The 25,185-nt window shown below is 39.4% G+C and overlaps 1 protein-coding gene across 5 annotated transcripts in view; it reads right to left on the bottom strand.

The window, feature by feature from the left end:
* Positions 1–25,185, bottom strand: part of RPS6KC1 (ribosomal protein S6 kinase C1) — a 503,192-nt gene that overhangs the window by 474,288 nt on the left and 3,719 nt on the right. For 4 of the 5 annotated variants that reach the window (XR_013812996.1, XR_013812997.1, XM_079761915.1 and 1 more), the window contains exons 2-5: positions 20,977–21,012; positions 13,788–13,908; positions 8,943–9,058; positions 2,382–2,475 (exon numbers count right to left, since the gene is read on the bottom strand). Coding sequence is in view for 2 of the 5 variants with exons in the window: in XM_079761915.1 (XP_079618041.1) it covers positions 2,382–2,475; positions 8,943–9,058; positions 13,788–13,908; positions 20,977–21,012 (367 nt within the window). In the remaining 3 variants the exon portion in view is untranslated. Of the gene's footprint in view, positions 1–2,381; positions 2,476–8,942; positions 9,059–13,787; positions 13,909–19,232; positions 19,252–20,976; positions 21,013–25,185 lie in introns of those variants that run through there. The other variant, XM_079761916.1, reaches the window with a different exon arrangement.

The raw sequence follows: 25,185 nt of genomic DNA on the forward strand, positions 1-25,185 counted from the left end.
AAAGCATATTCCTAAAAGATATGCCTATTATTTTATTGTAATTCTCAAAAATCTCCCAGACTGGACAATAAATTACTAACTCACCTTAGCTTTAGATATCTCTTTTAACATGGATACAGCCACCTTTTTACCCAGAAAAGTCATTCCTAATAATAATGCACTTCCCTCTCCCTCCTAGAATATGGCAAAGGACAAAAGACCTCTGTATTGCTCCCATCCCTGATTATTTTACTCTAAAATGGGCTCCTGAAACACCCTTCTCTCACCATGGCGGACTCCCACCTAGCAACAAGGGCTTATTATGGCTGTCAAAAGAATATAACCAGCCCTAACTGGTTTGGCTCAGTGGATAGAGAGTCGGCCTGCAGACTCAAGGGTCCTGGGTTCGATTCCGGTCATGGGCATGTACCTTGGTTGTGGGCACATCTCCAGTGGGGGGGGTGTAGGAGGCAGCTAATTGACGTTTTTCTCTCATCAATGTTTCTAACTCTCTATCCTTCTCCCTTCCTCTCTGTAAAAAATCAATAAATATATTTTTTTAAAAGGAGAAAAGAAACTTTTCTGCAATTTCCAAGAGCTGTTCTCCTCAATGAATACTCTCCTACAAATATTTGTCCTACTTGTCCTCTACTGGACATCATCAAATCAGCACATTTTACAGGCAGAAACCACACTCTCCCTCTTTCTCAGGAAGAGAGTATCCCTGAGGCAACAGCCAGATCAGGTTATCCCATAAGTCACCTTCCAAGGAATCCAGTTCTAGAAAGAGAATCACATTCAGAACTCAAACAGAGACTACATTTTCCAAAGCCTAAGAAGGATCTCGGATAAAAACAGGTCATGGAGAACAGATATATTTTTCCCCCAAAACATGACAGACTGTAAAGTAATATTACTGTCAACAATGTTTTTCTATAACCTTGGCTGATTCAGGATGGAGTCAAAGATATTGAGGAGGACTCAATGGATACTTTGCTTTTAAGTCAACAGGAGCCACCATGAAAAACAAGAAAAGTTAATCACTTCTCAATACAGTAAAACCAAACCTAATTACCTGTTTTTAAAGACTCTCCCCATCCCTATTTCCTAAATCTCTTTTTTTTTAATATATTTTTATTGATTTCAGAGAGGAAGGGAGAGGAAGAGAGAGATAGAAACATCAATGATGACAGGGAATCATTGATTGGCTGTCTCCTACATGCCCCCTACTGGGGACCACGCCTGCAACCCAAGCATGTGCCCTTGAACAGAATCGAACCTGGGACCCTTCAGTCCGCAGGCTGACGCTCTATGCACTGAGCCAAACCAGCTAGGACTTTATTTTTTAATTCCAAAGTCTTCCCTGAAAAAAAAAAAACTAGCTAAGGAAATCCAAAAAGTATGTGTTTTAAATCTTCATAAAAAATCAAGGATGTCTTAATAGAGAAATAAAACAAGAGATTAAGCATTCTTTAATTAAAATGATTAAAAGTACAAAAATTGATTTTGTTTAGACTCATCCTACCTAATAAAAGGGAAGTATGCAAATAACCATCACTACGCTACGCCCACGATTGGGCTGGCAGCAGCCTGGGGGCGGGACTTGGGGTGGCCAATTGGGTTGACAGGAGGAGCGGGGGGCGGGGACCCCCAACGGCCAGCACTGCGGGAGGACCAATGGAGCCAGCGGAAGGCGCCGGTGGCGGAACTCGGGGTGGCCGATTGCGTGGCTGCCAGCACCAGTTTTCCGCCAGCAGCCGTTTTCCACCGGCCATCCGCTGATCAGAGCGCCTCCCGATCGGAGTTCCTCTTGCGTGGCCAATCGCACTGGCGGGAGGCGCTCCGATCGGCGGGTGGCCAGAGGAAAACTGCTGCTGGCGGAAAACTGGTGCCGGCAGCCAGGTGAAGGAAGGTCTATTGCACGAAACTTCATGCAACGGGCTTCTAGTGTTATTATAAAACATATAAAAAACACTAAAACTGCCTTAAATTTTTTTTCTGGGTGCATGACTAAACTTTTAAAGCCAGTCTTAAAAAATTGTCTAAAGATCATATGCTGCTGAATAAATTTAACCAAGGCATTCTTACTAAAGAAAATACAAATTCTGAAAACTCATTATACCACATTTCATCAAATTTAAGATGGCATTGACTGTAAGAGGAATCATTAGTTTATATATTACTAAGAAAGAAAAAAGCTGTCAATTAAATGCAAGTTATCATCAACCCAGTATCATGCACCCAATATCAATGATATTAAAATGTGAAAAAAAGTAAAAAGAATCTTAGAATTAATGATGTATTCCCAAATTCTTATATCCATTTTTTTTCTGGCAATTTAAATATTATTTAATCTTCTACACTAAAAACCACTGAAATGAAAAAAAAAAAAAATCTCTTACCTTCCGTACTACACTCAGGAAAGCTATCAGTGAGTGAATCCGAATAAGCTTCAACAGGACCAATCAATTCAGAACCATCATTAATTATTCCACCCTAAAAAGATCAGAGTAATTGTGTGTCATTCACAATAACAGTATTTTTAAAAATCAGTAATAAATGAACTATAGACTTCTCAACTGGGTATTGTATAAGGATTACAAAAACTAATTATCTATTAAATGAGATTACAACTGCTTTTTAAAAAAATCAACAGAAATATCAATATTGGTTCATCAATGTTTACAAATGTACTACACCAATGCAATCTATCTAATAATAGAGTAGTATGCAAATCATCACTCCGCTACACTCACAAGCCACGCTCACCAGCCACGCCCCAGCCACGCCCACCATTCAATCTGAGTGAGTATGCAATTAAACTGAAAACCTGGCGGCAGCCCCGCCCCCCAGCCTCTCCAGGTCTCTGGGAGTTGGAGAAGTCAGGCGCCAGCGCCTGAGGCTGGCTGCAGCCACAGAGACCAAGAAGCCGCCGGCCCCATGATCCCAGGCTGCAGCCAGCCTCAGAAGCCTCAGGTCCGCCTGCCCAACGTCCTGGGGAGACGGAGAAACTGGGCCCCAGCGCCTGAGGCTGGCTGCAGCCACGGAGACCAAGAAGCTGCCCATCCCATGATCCCAGGCTGCAGCCAGCCTCAGAAGCCTCAGGTCCGCCCACCCCATGTCCTGGGGAGACGGAGAAACCGGGCCCCAGCACCTGAGGCTGGCTGCAGCCACGGAGACCAAGAAGCTGCCTGCCCCGTGATCTCAGGCCTCAGCCAGCTGGAGAAGCGGTTCACTCCACGTCCTGGGGGAGACAAGAAACCAGGTGCCAGTGCCTGAGGCTGGCTGCAGCCCGGGAGATGAAGAAGCCGCCTGCCCTGTGATCCCAGGCTGCAGCCAGCAGCAGAAACCTCAGGTCTGCCTGCCCCACCTCCTGGGGGAGACTGAGAAACCCGGCCTCAGCGCCTGAGGCTGGCTGCAACCTGGGAGATGAAGAAGCCGCCTGCCCCGTGATCCCAAGCCGCAGCCAGCTGGAGAAGCCGCCCTCCCCACGTCCTGGGGGAGACAAGAAACCGGGTGCCAGTACCTGAGGGTGGATGCGATCTGGGAGATGAAGAAGCCACTTGCCCTATGATCCCAGGCTACAGCCAGCTGGAGAAGCTGCCCACCCCATGTCCACCCGCCCCACGTCCTGGGAGAGATGGAGAAACCGGCACCAGTACCTGAGGCTGGCTGCAGCCCGGGAGATGGAGAAGCCGCCCACCCTGCGGTCCTGGGCACCAGTACCTGTGGCTGGCTGTGGCCTGGGAGACAGAGAAGCCACCCACCCTGCGGTCCTGGGCCCCAGTACCTGTGGCTGGCTGTGGCCTGGGAGACAGAGAAGCCGCCCACCCTGCGGTCCTGGGCATCAGTAACTGCGGCTGGCTGTGGCCTGGGAGACAGAGAAGCCGCCCACCCTGCAGTCCTGGGCACCAGCACCTGCGGCTGGCTGTGGCCTGGGAGACAGAGAAGCCACCCACCCTGCAGTCCTGGGCACCAGCACCTGCGGCTGGCTGTGGCCTGGGAGACAGAGAAGCCGCTCACCCTGTGGTCCAGGTGCCAGCACCTGCAGCTGGCTACAGCATGGTAGATGGAGAATCCGCCCACCCTGCAGTCCCGGGCACCAGCACCTGTGGCTGGCTGTGGCCTGGGAGACAAAGAAGCCGCCCACCCTGCAGTCCTGGGCGCCAGCACTTGCAGCTGCAGCACAGGCGAAGCCCCCTGTCCACCATCCCCTAAGGCTGCAGCCAGCCTGGGCGCCTATGGCTGACCAGAGGGAGAGAAGCCCGGATCCTGGGTGCCTGTGGTCAGCTGGAGGAGGGAATCCTGGGTACCAGGTGTGGGCCGAGGCAGAGGTAGTTAGGGGCAATCAAGCCAGCAGGGGAGCAGTTAGGGACAATCAGGCTGGTAGGCAGAAGCAGTTAGGGGCAATCAGGCAGGCAGGTGAGCGGTTAGGAGCCAGCAGTTCTGAATTGTGAGAGGGATGTCCAACTGCTGGTTATCCCATGAGGGGTCCCAGATTGGAGAGGGTGCAGGCCAGGCTGAGGGACACACTCCCCGCTGCCCCCCCCCCGTGCATGAATTTCGTGCACCGGGCCTCTAGTATGTTAATAATAGAGAAACTCTGTGAGGGAGGAGGGGAATATATGGAAAAACTCTAATACTTTCTGCCCAATTTTTCTGTAAACATAAACTGCTCTAAAAAATAGTCAACTATTTAAAAATTCAATAGGAATACTATAATGTTTATAATGATACATGGCTTTTTATAAAAGCAAATTTTTAAAAATCTCTCAAATGTACTCATTTAAAAATACAGAAAAAGAAAATACGCACCAGTTAAAGAATATTGTTCAGAATCTTTAGTGACTGGTCATTCCAATTAGTGATAAATGATGAACTCCATTAGAAAGTCATGGGAAGAGGAACCAAGATGTAGGCAAAAGTAAACAACTAAACTGCTGCCTCACACAACAATTTCAAAACTACAACTAAAAGACAAAACGTCTACCACCCAGAACCACGGGAAAGCTGGCTGAGTGGAAGTTTTACAACTAAGGAGGAAAGAGAAAGGAGCACAAATGCTGAAAAGCTGAGGTATGAAGGCACGCGAATCGGACTGGTGGTGGGCGACTGGGCGCGCGGCTTTTTTTCAACCCGAAGGGAAACAAGCTCCCGATGACTCTGAAATCCAGTTTCTGGGGATACGTGGGGGACCCAGACGCCTACGGGGAGAAGATGGACTGTCAGAAATCGGGTCGGAAAGTAAGAGTGACTTTTTGCAAAGGTGCGCCCAGCAATCATTATTTACTGCGCTGGAGCGCGGGACACGGAGACTTGGAAACGCGGAAAGGCAGAGATGGCTGACGGCAGCCATCACCGTTTGCCACGCCCTAGCCTATTGATGCCCTGAGACCCGCCCCGCCCTGAGACCCCACCCCGCACATTCTACAAACCTGCCCAGGCTCCACACAGCGGCTTTTGCATATAAATGGCCTGTTCTGTGGAAGCTTAACCAAATAAACTGCAGCTCCAGTCAGACTGCTCCAAAACCGCCAAACCCCAAGCAAAGAGGAGAAAACTGTAGTACTTGCTATAGCTCCTGCTGGGTAGCCTCAGACAGTAGCTGACCTGCACCCATTGGAGATCCAGAAACTAGTGTATCTAGTGGTTGGTGTGAGACGACACCAGATTTCAACTACTCTCATAAGGGACACATTCAAGAGGCAGACTCAGTGAGCACCAAAGCCCTACTGGAACAAGTCCTGCCCCATAAACATGTCTCCAACACAGCAATTCTTCCATTATAGACACAGCGGGTCCTCACAGCCAATAGGCCTAGAGGTCAATTCCTCCCAGTGACACCAACAACAATCAAGACTTAACTACAACAAGGCTGTACACACAGTCCACAAAGGGGTGCACCAAGAGTGTCCACCTCAGGTAACTGGGAGGCTGACCTGTTGAACCAACAGGACACCTAATACACAAAGCTACCCTACCAACTCAGGGAAGCAGCGAAAATGAGGAGACAAGGAAACAGATCACAAACAAAAGAAATGGAGGACAACAAATGACTGGACATAGAGTTCAAAACCACAGTTATAAGGTTTTTCAAGAATTTCCTGGAAAAGGCCTATAAATTTAATGAGACTCTCAAGGATATGAAAAAGGACCAACTAGAAATTAAACATACACTGACTGAAATAAAAAATATTATACAGACACCCAACAGCAGACTAGAGGAACGCAAGAATCAAGTCAAAGATTTAGAATACAAAGAGGCAAAGAACACTCCTCCAGAGAAGCAAGAAGAAAAGAGAATTCAGAAAGTTGAAGATAGAGTAAGAAGCCTCTGGGACAACTTCAAGCATACCAACATCCAAATTATGGGGGTGCCAGAAGAAGAGAGAAAGCAAGATACTGAAAACCTATTTGAAGAAATAATGACTGAAAACTTTCCCACCTGGTAAAAGAAATAGACTTACAAGTCCAGGAAGCGCACAGAACCCCAAACAAAAGGAATCCAAAGAGGACCACACCAAGACACATCATAATTAAAATGCCAAGGGCAAAAGACAAAGAGATAATATTAAAAGCAGCAAGAGAAAAACAGTTAGTTACCTACAAGGGAGCACCCATACGATTATCAGCTGATTTCTCAACAGAAACTATGCAGGCCAGACAGGAGTGGCAAGAAATATTCAAAGTGATGAATAGCAAGAACCTACAACCAAGATTACTCTACCCAGCAAAGCTATCATTTAGAATTGAAGGTCAGATAAAGAGCTTCACAGATAAGAAAAAGCTAAAGGAGTTCATCACCGCCAAACCAGTATTATATGAAATGCTGAAAGGTATTCTTTAAGAAGAGAAAGAAAAAAAAAAGTAAATATAAAAATTATGAACAACAAATACATATCTATCAACAAGTGAATCTAAAAATCAAGTGAATAAAAAATCCGATGAACAGAATAATCTGGTGAATATAATAGAATAAGAGGCATAGAAAGGGAGTGGACTGACAATCCTCAGGGGGAAAGTGGTATGGGGGGTGCGGGAAGAGTCTGAACAAAAATCATACATCTATGGATCAGGACAGTGGGGGGTGGGGAGAGGTAAAGGCATGGGGTGGGGTGGGAACTGGGCGGAGGGGAACTATGGGGAGGAAAAAGAGGTACAACTGTAATAATCTGAACAATAAAGATTTTTTTTTAATAAATAAATAAATGGAAATACTTGAAGAAATGAGGACAGAAAACATTCAAAATTGGACCAAAAAAATTTAGATAATTAGACCCCTAAATAGGATAAACAGAAAGAGATCAATACCTACACATACACTGTTGAAAGACAAGGCTAAATTCTGAAAGAAGCAATAAAAAAAGACTTACTCAGTGGAACTACAGTACAATTAATAGCTGATTTTAAAAAAGACAATGAAGGACAAAAGTCAGTGGAGTGACAAATTCAAAGTACTAAAAGAAACAGTGTCAATCAGTAATTCCACTTATCTAGCAAAACTATCCTTTAAAAGTGAAGTGTAAACAAAAACATTTCCAGACAAAGACTGAGAGAACCTGTTGCCAGCAAACCAGCCTTACACCAAAAGAGAAACAACAGGAAATCCCAAGCTGAAAGAAAATGACAACTGTTGGTAATTCAAATCTACCTGAACAAATGAAGAACACCAAAAAAAAAAAAAAAAAAAAAAAAAAAAGGTACATATGAGGATAAATATAAAAGACTATGTATAGGTCCATGGAAGGCCCCCTCTTGTTTATTATTTTGTTTCCTTTTATGAATGTGCTCTTGAAAATGTGTTATTGCTTATATACACACATTTTAGGTTTACATACATTGTTTATGTTATATATTTTATATTCACTAATGTTTTTTAATACACTGTTTTTAAAGTATTTTAAAAAAGGCTATATAAATATGTTCATTTTTTCTTCTCCTAACTTCTTAAAAGACATCAGATCATAATACTATATTGTTGGATTTATAATACGTTTAAGGTATACATATTATAATAATGCAATGGAGGGGAGTAAATAACACTTTATGAAGCAAACTTTCTATATGTTACTGGAATTAAGTGAGTATTAATCTCAAGTAAATTGTCATAAATTAAAATGCATGTTTTAATTCCTAGAGCAACCAATAAGAATTTAGCTTAGCAAAAAACTCATAAAAAAGGAATTTAAATGGTACAATAATATCTACATGGGTGGCATAAGGAAAAACAAAAACATATGAGACATAACAAACAACAAAATGGCAGACAAATTCAATCAAATCAACAATTACTTCAAGTATAAAAGGACTAGCCCTAGCCTGTTTGACTCAGTGGATAGAGTGTCAACCCAAGGATTGAAGGGTCCTGGGTTTGATTCCCATCAAGGGTATGTACCTCGGTTGCAGGCTTGGTCCCAGGTCCCAGTCCGGGCGTATGAGAGAGGCAACCAATCAAAGTGTCTCTCTCACATTGATGTTTCTCTCTCTCTGTCTCTCCCCCTCTCTAACACTCTCTCTAAAAAATCAATGGAAAAATATCCTTGGGGGAGGATTAACAAAAACAAAACAAAACAAACAAACAAAAAGAACTAAATACTCCTCCAATCAACAACAGTCATTTCCTGACTGGATAAAAAATAAGATCAAACTATACATTGCATGTAAGAGATACCCTTATTTAATAACACAAATAGATAGAAAGCAAAAGAATGAAAAAACAGGTACGATGCAAACAGTGACTGTAAGAGACCTATATTAAAATCATACAAAGTAAGGCTTTAATAAGTACTACCAGAGACAGAGAGAGATAATGCCTAAGACTAAGCAATCCAATTCATCAGGAAGACATACCCATTATAAACATATATATACATGCCAACAGAGCCTCCAAATAAAGTAAAAATTAACATTAGAAAACACAGGTATTTAATAAAATACAAAATATTTTAGAAAGACCTCCAAACCTTAAAAAAATCTTCAAGCTGTTTACTGTTATAAAGAGCAGGAATATTGGCAGAGAACTGTAGCAGGTCTTCAGCGCACTGTCTTCTCTCTTCAATAACGGTTTCATCAAATCGTCCTTCAATTAAATAAGAATTAGCACAAATAAAGAAGGATCAAACACCAGTTTACGACAATTGATGTTCACAGAGCAGAAAGCAGCAGCAGACCTATCACAGACTATTTGCTGTGCTGATTATGCAACCTTCAGAAGTCAAATCTAGTCTCCCCAACTGGAATCAGCAGCAGTCACACCAGAAAAATAATGTTTCTGACAAAAAATAATGTTTCTGACAAAAAAAGGGGCAGAGATGTCAACTCAAAAATAAATGGTGCCATCATCATCTAAGGTGTGTCAATATAAGCAACTTACCATTTAAAAAGCTGGTGATTTGAAACTAAAGTTGAAAAGAGAATTGTAAAGAACCAGAATGGTTTTCTATAGTAATTTAATACACATTAATCATTAATTATTAATGTAATTACATAAATAATTTTTCCTTTCCCACTTTTGGTTTACAAAGGAATTGAGGAAAGGAAGTTATGAGAACATCTGTATATCAATAGGGTCAAAAACTTCAGTTTAAAGAAAAAAGCTTTTTCAGCCAAATTCCATGTGTGAAGCTGTCAGACTCCATGACAACATGCTTGTGAGAAAAAGGAGAACACACAACACCAGTGATCTGTTTTACAAGGTGATAGAAAGGTGGTATTCATAGAATTTTTTAATTATATATACAGTGTAAATGCTAATGAGGTATTTCAAACATGACCATTTTTACCACTCTCAGACCAGACTACCAGCAGGCATTTGTTGCATGCCATATATCATACCAATGACAATATAGGTTTAAAAAAATACAATTATTAAGAATAACATCATCACATACTTAAACATTTCCAGTAGTTTTTCAAAATGTTAACTGAAAACTGAGGCACAAAGAGATGCCTAGTTATACTGCCCAATGTAAGAATTTGAAATTGAACCACTAAATACCTCAGCTCAATGTGTCTCATGCTTATGGTGAAGTGTCTACTTCCTTGTAACTAAAAGAAATGGTTTTACTGTATATTTTTTAATTAAATTTATTGGGGTAGCATTGGTTAATAAAAGTATATGTTTCACGTGTGTAATTCTGATACATCATCTGTATATTGCATTGTGTGCCCATCACTCAAAGTGAAATCTTCTTCATCACCATATATTTACAAAAATATGGAACATATCACAAATTTGCGTGTCACCCTTATGCAGGGGCCATTCTAATCTCCTCTGTATCATTCCATTTATAATATACTAGAGACCCAGCGCACAAAATTCGTGCAATGGGGGAAGGGGGGAAGAGTGTCCCTCAGCCCAGCCTGCACCCTCTCCAATCTGGGACCCCTCGGGAGATGTCCAACTGCCAGTTTAGGCCCGATCCCATACCGGCAGTTGGACATCACTCTCACAATCCAGGACTGCTGGCTCCCAACCGCTCACCTGCCTGCCAGCCTGATCACCCCCTAACCACTCCCCTGCCAGCCTGATCAACACCTAACTGCTCCCCTACCAGCCCGATTGCCCCCAACTGCCCTCCCCTGCTGGCCTGGTAACCCCCATCGGCCCTCCCCTGCCTTCTTGTGGCAGCCATCTTTGACCATATGGAGGCAGTCATCTTTGACCACATGGGGTTGGCCATCTTGTACGAGGGTGTGAGGGTCAATTTGCACATTACCTCTTTATTATATAGGATGTGCTACCTAAGCTCAATGTATCTCATGCTTACAGTGAAATATCTACTTCATAATGTTGGCAGCGATAATGGCACCAGGTGTTAGGCCAGTGGAGTCAGACCAGATCTTGCTTCAACAACTTTGGTACAAGATACTTGAGTTTTAGCTAAGAAATAATTCAGAATTAAGACTCAAGATATAAGAGAAAGTTTATTTAGAAAGTCACAGAGGTAAAAGAAATAAGCAATAGAAGAAATGGGCTCAGGAAACAAGTTACAGATGCAAAAGAAAGGCCCTTGTTGCTTAGGAGAAAGGTAAAGGTAACTCACCTACAGGGAGGGGGATTCGGGGTAGCTGTGTGCATGCTCCCAGAAGAGAAAGCCACACTGGGTCCTAGTCTTGAGGGTATTTATCTGGAGGGCTCAGGGGAGGATTTCAATAGAATATTCATCTGGTGTGTCCTTACAGTGTCATGGACTCTAATGATTCATCAGCATCAGAGCAGGGGGTCATTGCAGCTGGTCCTGATATCAGCCATGGATGGCATCCCCAGTTTGGTTCTGCTGCTTTTCTGGGCCTGGAGCTAAACCACAACTGAGGCCAATATGTTATCCCTAGCGGTTAATGCTTAAGGGAGTAGTAGTGCAAGGGCCCGCATGGGAGTCACATGAGGCCACTCTTCAGTCCTTGTTCCTCCTCCCAGGGCATCTACTGCATGACTAGCAACATGTCAGGAGAGGAAAGGTTAGGAGAGGGTCCGAACTGCATGACCAGCTGTATGAAAGGTCAGGGGATCTAAACCACATGACCAGTGATATGCTAGGAAAAGAAAAGTTACCCTGGGGGCGAGGTCCTTGTTTTTCCAGTTTTAACCATTACTAGTACCGGGGCCTTTCTGCCCTGGTGACTTTCTGTATCTGGCCTATCATCTTTGTTCCGCTCACGTCTGTTTAACTGTCAACACAATGGTAACTAAAAGAAATTATTTTAGAGTTAGACCTGAATTCTTTCAGGCTTTTTTCCTATAAATTGGAAAATTTTGCAAATTAAAAAAATTGAAGGAAAGTTAGTTGCTACATTGGTGAAATGTAGAATTGGAAGGGAAAACAACTAACTCAGTCTGAAGGAGACACAGAAAACTTACTAGAAGAGGAGACATCTAAAAGTATGAAAGGTTAGCAAAAAATTTCACAGTGGAACGGTGCAACACTAAAGAAAGAGATATGAGAGAGTATGTATGTTAGAGAAATGGTAAGCTGAGCAACAGGTAAGAGCTAACAATAGCTGATAATGTGCCGAGCACTGAACTAGACACATACAGATATAATCCTCAAAACAGGAAGGTATTATTCCTATCTTACCAATAAGAAAAAAGACTCAGATGTTAACTTGTATAAGATCACACCACAAGTAAATAGTGGATAGAAGGTGTGGACCTAAATCTATCTGATTCCAAAAGGTATGTTCTTTTCACTATAATACTAGAACATTACAAAGCTGATGGTTCTGCAAATTACAATAGGTCTGTCTTTTGTTGCTGAGGCTTCTATACTAAAAATGTGAGAGTAGCTAAAAAGACAGGTGATTAACCAACAATTCCCTCCACACAACCACAGCTGCTGCCTGCAGGGTTCACCGCAGTTATCAAGTATTACAAATGGACTGTACCATTCACTGAGAATGATAAATTGCTTACTTATTAAGATTAATAAGAAACTTTCACTCTATAATATGTAAGAATGAGGAGAAAAGTTGAAAATAATCCATTAGCAACAAACAATAATAGCTAAGAACCAATTCGGAAGCCAATCCCTTTCACCAAGAGACAAGCTTGTTTTAAAAGCCAGGATGTGTCTCTTCCAACATTGAATTTAAAGATATGTGTGCACAGTTAAATTCTACAGTTCAGAAGGTTTAAGGTAAAAAGTAAAAGTAGCCCTCCTCCCATGACCTCAGAGGTTTTGCACATTATACAAATGTGTGTAGGTATGTTTTCACACAAATATGTATGTCTATTTAAATATAGATGGGATCTTACTAAACACATTGCTGGGCAATATTTGTTTCCTATATTTTAAAAATATACCTTGGACATATTTCCATAACAGTATATCTAAAATTTTAGCTGAAGAATTCTATGCATTGGCTAAATTATGGCACATTCATATAATCACATATTGTGTAAATACAGTTTATTTTCAGTATCCTATTGAAAATGCTGCAAGGAACACCCATGAACATGTACATATGTGTGTGCACAAATTTGTGTGTGCGTGTAAGTATTCTCAAAACATGGTCCAGGGACTGCTGAGGGTTCCCTAAGGGCCTTACAAGAGATCAACAAGATCAAAGCAATTTTCATAATGTGGCTGCATTTTTCACCACACTGACGTTTGCACTGATATCTAAAACCAATGGCAGTAAAACGGCTGGCCTCTTAGCAGGAATCAAGACAATGGCACCGAACTACTCTTACTGCTAATCATCATATTCCTTACTGCCACTCACACGTACTAAAATTTCTTTAAATGCCAGTTTCACTTAAGAATGTACTTGATAACGCAGAAAATTTACTAATTTTATTTATTAAATCTCAACCCTTGAGACCATTTCTTTTTTAAAATCTGTGGGGGGGAAAAACAAACTGTAACTAATGAGACTTGCTATCCAAGTCTAAATATAGGTTGGTTGTTTTTCTTTTTTTATTTCCTTTAGAGATCTATGATATTAACAATATTTTGATATTATATGATAAATGGGTTAACATTTGCAAGTAACATACAAAGTATAGACATTAAAAAATCAGTACTATAAGAATAATTCAACATCATCTTTTCTTATGTTCTCACACAGTTTTTATTTGATTGGTTGGAGTTGCTGTGCTGCTGTTTCATGGAAAAGAGGAGTGAATGTGTTCTGAGTTAATAAAACTATACCAAGAACATGAAAACAACTTCAGGTGCCTGATGCTTGCTACATGATATGAATTATTGTGATAAATAAAGGGGCCTCTGACTTCATGGTACAGTATTTCAGCATATATGCATAATTAGCTAATCATAAAAAACCACAAATTCAAAATAACCACTTACCAAACACTTTTCCTTTAGCAAATGGAGGAAACAATTCTGAATGTCGAAATAAGTTTTTGTGAATTTGCCATAGTTCTTTGTGTAGTTTCTTAAAGTCACTGTATCTCTTCCACACTATTATCTAAAGAGAGAAAAAAAATGTATCTAGGTTCAGATATCTGAACATAATTGTTTCATTAGTATTCAAAATTGTCATGGCAAGACAAACAAGTGTTTGTTCTAACCAATATGGTTAACTGTCTAAAATTAACTAATATTTGCTTTAAAAATATAGAATAGCAATTTTTCCTCCAAATGTCCTGTCTTAACTTTTAAATTTCATTTTAAATAAGTACTGTCTTATTCAAACTGGAAAAACATTCAACTTGGTACAAGGTCTATCCTACCTAAAATCTCATTTAACCTCTTCAAAATCCAATTACTACTGGCCATGGAAATGAGCTAGATGTCAAAATATATATTCTGTCTCAAAAACAGCATATTTATAAACACAAAATAATTTAGACAATTTTTAAATGCAAAGTACATACTCAGCATTTGTCTAAAAGGATAAACAAAGGGAATAACACTGAGGGAAAAATAACTATGTAGCAAGTAATTAACATGAACTTTTTATTTCATAAATCTCAATTTAAAGTAGTAATAAGATTTCTGGAAGCAAGGTGAATCTTGATCAGAATACCATTAAAAGTAGTATATTTCAAAAACAACATTCATTTAGATTATACAACATATAAAAAGTATATATACCTTCATTAGTTTTAATTATTATTTAACCTCATTCCGATTACATTAGAAAAAAAAAAAGTTATAAAGGAAAAGGATTTGAACATGGCCTTGATATCACTGATTCATCCCTCAGTCTCCACAAAATGAGTAAACTACATTTTAAATTCCATCACCTAGTATATTGGGGCCTTGGCTGAAAAGAAAAAAAAAAAACACTACTTACCTCAATTCTAACAAAGTCAATATTAAAAATTTACTCTATGTATGTGTGAAATTCTTCATTAAACTCTGTCAAACTACTAAAAATTCTACCATGATTAATAAGTTTCTTGTTTTTAACACCGACATAATCCTAGGGCAGTGGTTGGCAAACTCATTAGTTAACAGAGCCAAATATCAACAGTACAACGATTGAAATTTCTTTTGAGAGCCAAATTTTTTAAACTTGAACTATATAGGTAGGTACATTGTTATTAACTTAATTAGGGTACTTCTAAGCTGGCCTTTGCTAAAAACTCAAGGGGCCAAAGAGCCGCATGTGGCTCGCAAGCCGCAGTTTGCCGACCACTGTCCTAGGGAACTAATCAGACTGTCGCGTGAATTAATTTAAGTTAGCTTCCCTCCTGATGCTTCCTTTTATTCATTTACTCAACAACAAAAGTAGTCAACAAAACAAGTATTCCATGGCCCTACTTTGTGCTAGGTACTGTGTTGGCACAAGGAATGAAGAAATGAGAAACAACCCTGCCCTCAAAGAGTTCCCGTCTAGTGAGGAAGATAAGCCAACACAGTAAGCACATCACAAGACAGCAGCGCGACCAATGCTAGAAGGGCAGCCCAGGGTGATATGGAAGGAGCACTCCACCAGGTTTGGGTCTTTAGGCTTCACAGAAAGTACTACCTTAGGTGAGTGACCTAAAGGGAAGTAGTGATTAGACCAACAAAAATAAAGACAGAAAGAAGGGGTTGAAGATGAAGTTTTTAAAAGGAGAACGATGCCAAATATAATTACTGGAATTTTAGCTTTGCAACTGGATAAATGGTGATGCTATTCCTTAAGATGAAAAGCCAAGGGAGAAAAAGCTGTTTGGCGATAAGAACGAAGTTCAACTTTAGATACATTTAATCTAGGTACTTGTGACGCATCTAAGTGGAGATGTCCCATAGGGTGGAGGGTTTGTGGTTCAAGAGCAAGAACTAAGCAAGATGTGTTAATTTCACTCAGTAAAGGCTGCTCAGCGTCTGTAATGAGATGAGGAGCCTAACAACAGAATGATAGGGAACCCTGACACCGAGGGGCCAGCCAGAAGGAAGGAAAAGAACACCAAGTGCAGAGTAAGTGTTTTAAAAGCTTGACTATGCCGTGAGAGAGGGTACATAGATGGAAGAAGAAATTTTATTTTAAAATGGAAGTGAATGTGACAAATGCTGAGGGCAAAGAACCAACAGTTCCAGTAAAAGACAAAGCAAGAGAAATTGAGAGAGCCAGCCCAATACTTGAAAAGCAAAAGTCCTTGGAATAGTAAAATTACAGTGATTTTAATTTTCCTATTTTGTGCTTCTCATTTTAATACATGAACATAATTCTGTCATGGAAAAAAACAATGTTACTTTCATATTTTTAAAATAGATCAAATTATGGTGCCAAAGGGCTTAAGGAGAAAATGAGTACTGACTTGTAAAAGTAATCTTACATAAGGTAAATGTAAAGCCATTATAAACTAGAAATTAGAGCTATTCAAAAGACTACAGAGCTCGTGGAAACAAATCTGCAGATAAAATGTATATTCTAGTTAGGGTCACTGTAAAATAAAGACAGAGTAATTTAAGGGGCAAAAGTTAATTTAGTCATTATATATATATATATATATATATATATATCCTCTCTAATAAAATGGTAATGTGCAAATTAACCATCACTCTGCTACATAAGCCACGCCCACCAGCCAATCAGGGCGAGTATGCAAATTAACCCCAATCCAAGATGGCTACAGCCACAGGGAGCAAGGTTTCCCAGGTAACAGAGCAAGCCAAGCTTTCCACAGCCGTTGCAGGCCTAAGCCTCCACTCAAGCTACAAAGTTTCAATTATAGAAGGTAAACAAATTCAAACAAATGGCGGCAGAATGGAACTTGAGAGAGCAGGCCAGGGTTGCTGCCGGCAACAGGGGAAGCAAAGCTTTCCGCACACCCTGGCCGGGCTCACCCGCTTAAGGCTACAAACTTTCAATTGTAGAAGGTGAATTAACTGCCACAGAGATGGCTGCCGCCCCGGAGGGAGCAGCAGGCTTGGCTCCGCTCCAGGCTACAAAGTTTCAATTGTAGAAGGAAAATAAATTCCAGATACCAGGGCCTCCCCTTGGGTTGCCAAGGGGCGTGGCCGGCCTGCAAACCACCACAGGCCCCTCGCTCAGGCCGCCCCACGCCCCAAGGGAACCCCACCCTGATCCGGCACACCCTTCAGGGCAAACCAGCTGGCCCCCACCTGTGCACCAGGCCTCTATCCTATCTAATAAAAGAGTAATATACAGATTGGTCATCACTGCAACACACAATATAGCTGCCCCCATGTGGTTAAAGATCCTGCCCCCATGTGGACACAAGATGGCCACCACAAGATGGCCAGCAGGAGAGGGCAGTTGGGAGGCACCCGGCCTGCAAGGGAGGGCAGTTGAGAGGGACCAGGCTTGCAAGGGAGGGCAGTTGGAGGTGATCAACCCTGCAGGAGAGGGCAGTTAGGGGTGACCAGGCTGGCAGAGGAGGGAAGTTGGGGGCAAACAGGCTGGCAGGGGAGCAGTTAAGCATCAACCAGGCTGGCAGCGGAGTGGTTAGGGGGTGATCAGGCTGACAGGCAGAAGCGGTTAGGGGCAATCAGGAAGGCAGGCAGGCAAGCAGTTGGGAGCCAGCAGTCCTGGATTGTGAGAGGGATGTCCGACTGCCCGTTTAGGCCCGATCCCAGGGATTGGGCCTAAACGGGCAGTCAGACATCCCTCCAGGAGTCCCAGATTGGAGAGGGTACAGGCTGGGCTGAGGGACAATCCCCCGCCGTGCACGAATTTCGTGCACCGGGCTTCGTGTGTGTGTGTGTGTGTGTGTGTGTGTGTGTGTATATATATATATATATACATATATATGTATATATATATAAAAGCCTAATATGCTAAATGTCCGACTGAGCAGTCGAATGAACCGTCAATCGCTTGACCAGTCGCTATGACGCACACTGACCACCAGGGGCAGATGCTCAGACTGGTAGGTTAGCTTGCTGCTGGTGTCCAGCCGATCTGGACTGGGCGAGACTGCCCAGATTGGCCCTGATCGCTGGCCAGGCAGAGCAACACCACACATGCACAAATTCATGCACTGGGCCTCTAGTAATGATAATAATACCATGGTAAATAACCAGTAGATTGTCAGAGCAAGAATAAGAACCAGCAAGAAAATGGAAAAGTAAACAGAAGCACACTCCCATTATATCAACAAGTATAAATGTTTATAATTAGACTACACATAGTCCCAACAGATACATGCAAAAAGTTATTTTCTCTAATAATCAAGTTTTTCCCATTATAGAAAAAAATCAAGGGGAGTGGGTGGAGGTGCGAGAGGGCATAGATGGGTTAAATGGTGATGGAAAAAAATAAAATAAGATGAAATAAAAATCACTGTATAACAGCTATTGCTGTATTGAACCATTTCTGCAGAAATTTCTTATTCATTAAAGTTATGAGTAAAATTCCTCAATTAAATAGTAATTTAATGACAACCATATATAGACTACAAATTTAATAAAAGCTTAATTACTAAAAACATTCCCTTATTTTTACATTAAAATGTTTTAAGATAACTTCATTTAATGATACCAAAAACCTTTAGATCTCTTGTATTCTACAAAACCACTCAATTACCTTTTCCTTTTTGCTCTTCCATACTACTAGAACCTGCTGGATCATCTACCATACTATTGCTTATTAATTTTCTTTCCCTTGACACATTTCTGACACCAGTAAAATTTACTACCTACAGAGAAACAGAGCCAGGTAGGTTGCTTTTTTTAAAGGGTGGGAGAGGGAGGGCATATTTCCACCTCTCTCTTTACTTGATACAAGTATTCATGCCCTAGAGATTCTTCTGAACAAGAGGCCACATTGACTGTTGTTGTGCCCCCTCAGATTCATCCATGCTGCTCTTAATAAATAAAAATTAAGAGAAAAAGTTTAACAGATAAGAAAAAAAAAAGCTGATAATTTTAAAATTATTTATTCCATTTTAGTATTTAAGCATTCTTGGGAAGAAAACACTGCATGTGCTAAGGTAGGTAGGTAGGTATGTATAAACAAACAGCAAAGTTTCTCGTTTTATAAGGATAGCATATTTTTAGCCCTATATTTGGTTAGATTAAGTATACACTGACTAATCCTCAATAGTCTTGCAAAGTCTAAATTCTAAAGCAATAACTAAATGAATCAGTTAACAGAAAGAGAAAGGAAAAGAAAAGGAAATGGAAACAAATTCTAGGGGGTGAATTCCTCTCCTAATGAGAATCCCAATGTTTAAATGAAACATATGGGAAGCTAAAAAGTATTGTTATAATTTTGAGGTTATTCTATATTTTAAGAAGCCAGATAGACAGAAGACATTGTTGTTTTGGGTTGTTGTTTTTTTTATAGCATTTCTAACAAAGGACCATGCAATCATCTAACTAAAGAACACTTACAAAAGTTTTCTGATGAATGGTTCACCAACAGTTGTTATTATAAAAGAGTTTTCCCAAAAAAAGGATTAAGGAAATGGCAGAGAGTATGTTCATGATAGGTTGGTTCAGGATTCTCCCTGAAAAAGGGGAACATCAAGCTACAAACTACAGCATAGCAATCAGACAATATTTTCAAAAAAAACACAACCCATTTTCAGGTTTAACAGAGTTCAAATTTTCAAAAGCAGAAAACCCTGGCATTAACTACTAATTCAACACTCTAAAGAATTCTAAATCCTAAAGAACAGTTCATACTAATCAGCTGACACTTAAGTAGAGAGAATACTTCAATCAATGGTGCAAATCACTTTCTCTGCCATTTTAGAAGGATAGATATATAGATACATCTTCTTTTCTTCCAAATTAACATTACAATAGCATCTTCATGTCTATTGAGGACAGGGGATGTAGGGAGGAGTTAGATATCTTAAAACCCTAGGAAAATAGTAAGGAATCTTTAAAAAATATGTCCTTTATTGAACTATTTTTAACCATAGGAGAAAAAACAAATACCATATTAGATATAGTAAGAAATGGTAATGTATAAAAGTCAAAATATGTTCTAAATCTGATGTCACATACACAAACCAACCAGTACCAAACAATTAACTTAAATGTATGAATCAAGCTAGATTTTTTTGTAAGAAATAGTGGGGCTTGTGGCTAAATCGAAAATACATACACAACCTAAAGATATTAAAATTCAATTTAAAAAAAGAAAAGAAAAACACTGTTGCAGAATCAAGACTGCTCATTTACAATGTCTGTTTCTTTAGTAAGAAAAAAAAATCCCCAACATGCTATGTCCTTCTAATCTTAGTGAAAATAAGATCAAGGTGATCACTTTGGAAGGTATATAAATGTCTAAGCATTATGTTGTGCACCTGAAACTAATATAATACTATATTAAACATATAAAACTGTATCAACTGTAATTAAACAATAAATTAATTTTTAATTTTTAAAAGAAAATGAACAAGCACTAATATAAAAGTAAATTTTAGAACTGTTAAAATAAGTAAGCTCCTCAGATAGGATTCCTAGAGGTATATAAGTACAAAATAATAACAAATACAGAACCACAGTTTTAAGCAAAAACATAACAAAATGATATCATTTTAGAGAAAGGGAGAGTCGGCAAAAGAAACTTAGCATCTACAAAATTTAAAAAAGAAACATCTACACCCAAAGCAGTTTTCCAAGATGTCAACATATCAACTCAATATAAAAATGGGAGCAGACAGAAACCCACAATTTAATATTATAATCTTTAAAATTAATACTAGTTACCAAATACTTTTCAAGTTTATATTAAACAGGCATCATGATTTAGAAATAGGTAAATAGGAACCCTTAACTAATATTGAAATTTGATGAGTATGAGAAAAATTATCACATTATTAAATAGCACTATAATTCCTGAAAATCTTATTTTTATAATTTACCATCAACTAAAATCTAACACATATTTAATACATCTGAATAATCCTCAAATTCTTAGTCATGTAACTTAAAACCTACGACAACTTAGAATATACTTAATAGGTCTGAACTAGGACACTTCTGCTACTGTTTTGTGAGCTTAAGACAATCTCCACACAAACATACAAATACAAAGACTGACAAACAATTCAATTTGCTCAATCAGGCATTTAGTTAAATTTTTGTCAAATATGTAAAATAAAATTTTCATATAACATGTTACCTCCTGGACATCCTCTGGATTTCTTCGTGAAATAACCTGAAACAAAACATACACAGAAATATCTCATCATTATCAAAATTTAAGATTCCACATTTGTATAATTACTTTCAATAGTATTGTATAAAAATTTCAATTTGCTGAAACAATAAGGAACTAGCCCTAGCTGGTTTGGCTCAGTGGATAGAGCGTCGGCCTGCAGACTGAAGGGTCCTGGGTTCGATTCCAGTCAAGGGCATGTACCTCAGTTGCAGGCTCCTGGCCCTGGTCAGGGGCATGCGGAAGGCAATCAATTGATGTGTCTGTCTCTCTCACATCTCCCATCAGTATTTCTCTTTGTCTCTCCCTCACCCTTCCACTCTCTCTAAAAATCAATGGAAAAAATATCCTTGGGTAAGAATTTTAAAAAAAAAGGAAATAACATATTATGTCACTTACACGGAACTCAGCTATATAACTTCACTATCTGAAACACATACTAAAAAATCCAGCAAAAAGGCAACTGAAATAAAGTCCAAATACTAACGTTCATGTATTACATTTGCACGAGAATGCCTCAGCCTTCACTTTCATTTGACATTATTCTACCAAACTTGTCTAATCCTCTTCTCAGACTCCACATAAATTAAAAACATATAAAGCCACTGCAAATGGACAAAGTATACAGGGATTGCTCTGGATTATTTCTTACAACTGGAAGTGAATCTACAAATAGCTCAATAAAAATTTCAATGGAAAAAAAATATATAGCCACAATGCTCAGATACACCAGTATCTATGAGAAGTAATCACTGACCACCTAATGGTGAAGAAAACAAAAGTAACTTATAAAAAATTATAATCAGCATTCAAGGACAATGCTATCTTCATTCTCTGAGCAAAGAGGTGGAGGAAGGATTCTTTCAGACTTCTCTAATTACAAAAGCCAAAAAATCTAACACCATTTAGAAAGATTTCCTCACAAAACTAGAAAAGAAGAAGGCTGGGTGCCTAAATCATCAAAAAGCAATGTAGAGTGGGAAAATCTCACATTAAATACATAATAACATCTATGTAAATGTAAAATTCATGAACTTGATGCTACAATATGCATTTTGCAAAAACTAAAAGATACATTAAACACATAAAAATGGTTGCCTATAGATGAAAGGAAGAAAAAATTTTTGATAACTACTGACAGTACCATGAACTGGGGATTAGAATCAACTCAACACTACTGCAGTCCAAATCAAAAACAGCAATACTCCACAAAACCCTGTCAATCATTAGATTTTATTTATTCTTTCACTTATTCAACAAATATTAGTGCCTACTCTGCAGGTAGGTACTGAAGTATAATGGAGAATACATCAGGTTTGATTCCTATGCCACTACACTATAAAAACATAATCACTTGCCAGATACCTTACCAAATTCAACCAAATGACAACCCACTATAAGGTGTTCAGTAGACCGGCATGTGTAATCTCATTTAAATAAGTTAAGAATGTGTCCTCTGACGTGGACACCAAAAACAAAGGGGTTAGAATAACATGGGCTGAACCCAGATGTCCATTAGTAACAACTCTTTCTAACTATGTAATTCTCTTCAGCAAAACTGGTGAAAAATGAGAATACCAATCAGAAATCTGAAGTAAGAATATGACCATACTGAAAATGAACAAAGTTGAACCCTGAGACCCAGCTATTTATAACTGTTAATAAATACTATATTAGCAATGATCTCAACAAGTAATATCAACTCTAAAACAAAAATACAACATTCACTCTGATAAAGACTGTTACTACTTCGTAATTTTTCCCTGAGGTGAATTTCAATAGTTTGTCACAAAATTCAGCCAACAAATTCCATGAAAGTTGTAATTTAAAGCAGTGACATCTTTCATTTAAAGTTCATAAATTTCTGTTGCAAGCATAACTACCAATGGCTCAGTAAGTACTTACTTGAGAAGCCTCGATAGATAGATTATTAATTGATAGATACATAGATAGACAGATAGAAAGAATTTTATTGCCAAGTCATCTTGAAAATTATTACCCTAAAGCAGTGCTTCACAAACCACACTGCATAGAATACCGGTATTCTTTAAAATCAGTGATGTCAAAAGACTAATGATGAACTCAATCTACCTTTGTTTAGAAAAGAAACACATAGTACATTATGATGCCTTGTAAATCTCCAAAAGGAAGCTATATAGTATTTCCCAAGGTAATCTATCCACTCAACTTTCTATTTTTATCATATGTTTTTTAGTTTTTTAGTTTTTTATTTAGTGTGACACCTACTAAAATTTGAACACAGTAGAAAATGCTACTGTGAAGTTTGTGGCCCATCCGCCTCTGTTAATGTCAAAAGCAAATTCTCAATTTCGGAAAACAAATAAGGTAACTATCTCGTACTGTGTTAAGAAATTAAATATTTTCCTTCATTCAGCACAACCCTGCCTCATAGGATGAGACAACGAAGGCCCAAGAGCATACAGTAACATACTAATACTATTAATCAACTAGAGGCCCGATGCACAAAAATTCGTGCAAGAGTAGGCCTTCCTTCCCCTGGCTGCCGGCACCGACTTCCCTCTGGCCCCAGCTTCGTCTGGAAGGACGTCCAGAATGACACCCGGAAGGACTCCGGACTCCAGACGTCTGGTTTAATTAGCATATTACCCTTTTGTTATTATAGATAACAGGCAGTACTGGATCTCACAACTCTGATTCTAAACAATGTGCTCTTTCTGGGACACAATTAAACCAGCCCTCCTAGACATTAAAATCCCAAGTATACGAGAAATATTCCTATTGTCTGTTAGGTAAATCCATTTTGTCTTTATAAAGAAATGCCAATCAAAAGCTGAAGAAGCACGCTGGCAGAACAGAATTAAGAAGAAAGGGATTTGAATACTAGCTCTGGCACTAGCCATGAACTGCTTTTTTACCAGTTCCCTAATAAACAAACAAACAAAAAATCTTAAAATGAGCCCTCTTGCCTATCCTTAAAACAAAGACCAGACTTTATAGCTTGGCCTACCTCAGGCCCATAATAATCAACAGATCAAACTGTCATTAGGTCCTCTCCAATGTGCTAAATCATATTATCTACTTAACAAATATTTAATAAGGAGCTCAGATATAATTCAGGAACTGCACTTCTGGGTATTTATCCAAAGAAACCCAAAACACTAAATCAAAAATACAGATCCATCCATAAGTTCATTGCAGCATTATTTACAATAGACACAATATGGAAGCAACCTAAGTGCCCATCAATAGATGAACAGATAAAAAAGTGATGCATATATACAATGGAACATGACTCAGCCATAAAAAAGGATGGTCATCTGCAACAACATGGAAAGGCCCTAGGGTACTGTGCTGAGTGAAATAAATCAGACAGTGAAAGACAAATGCCATATGATTCCACTTATAAGTGGAATCTAAAAAACAAAATAAACAAGCAGAATAGCATTAGATTCACAGATACAAAGAACATTTTGACGGATGCCAGATGGGAGGAGGGTTGGGGGGATGGATGAAAAAGGTGAAGGGATTAAGAAGTACAAATTGGTAGTTACAGAATAGTCTTGGGGATGTAAAGTACAGCATAGGGAATATAGTCAATAATATTATAATAACTATGTATGGTGTCAGATGGGTACTGGATTTATCAGGGTGATCACTTTATAAGTTATATAAATGTCTAATCACTGGGTTATACAACTAAAACTAATATAATATTGTATGTTAACTGTAATTTTAAAATAAAAGATTATTTTTAAAGCCTTAGTATTAAGCTACAGTTTACAAGGATATAAGTTTAGGAGGGAAGGCGGGGGGGGGGGGGGGGGGGGGGGACGGGGGAGGTAATCAACCAAAGACCTTGTGTGTGTGTGTGTGTGTGTGTGTGTGTGTGTGTGTGTGTGTGTATACATGCATGCATAACCCATGGACAGGGACAATTTGGTGGTGAAAGCCTGGGGCAGGAGATGGGGCAGGCTGGAGGGGGGTTAATGGGGGGAAAAGGGGGACATATATAATATTTTTAACAACAAAGATTTTTTTAAAAAGCCTTAGTATTAAGCTATAGTTTACAAGTATATATGCTATCAAGAGAAATAAAAGCACATGCCCATACAAATACTTGTATACAAATGTTCATAATAGCTGTCTTCATAACCAAAAACTGGAAACGACCCAAATGTCCATCAACAGGTA

Source organism: Cnephaeus nilssonii, assembly GCF_951640355.1.
Source record: "Cnephaeus nilssonii genome assembly, chromosome: 21".
In the NCBI taxonomy this organism is placed as follows: domain Eukaryota; kingdom Metazoa; phylum Chordata; class Mammalia; order Chiroptera; family Vespertilionidae; genus Cnephaeus; species Cnephaeus nilssonii.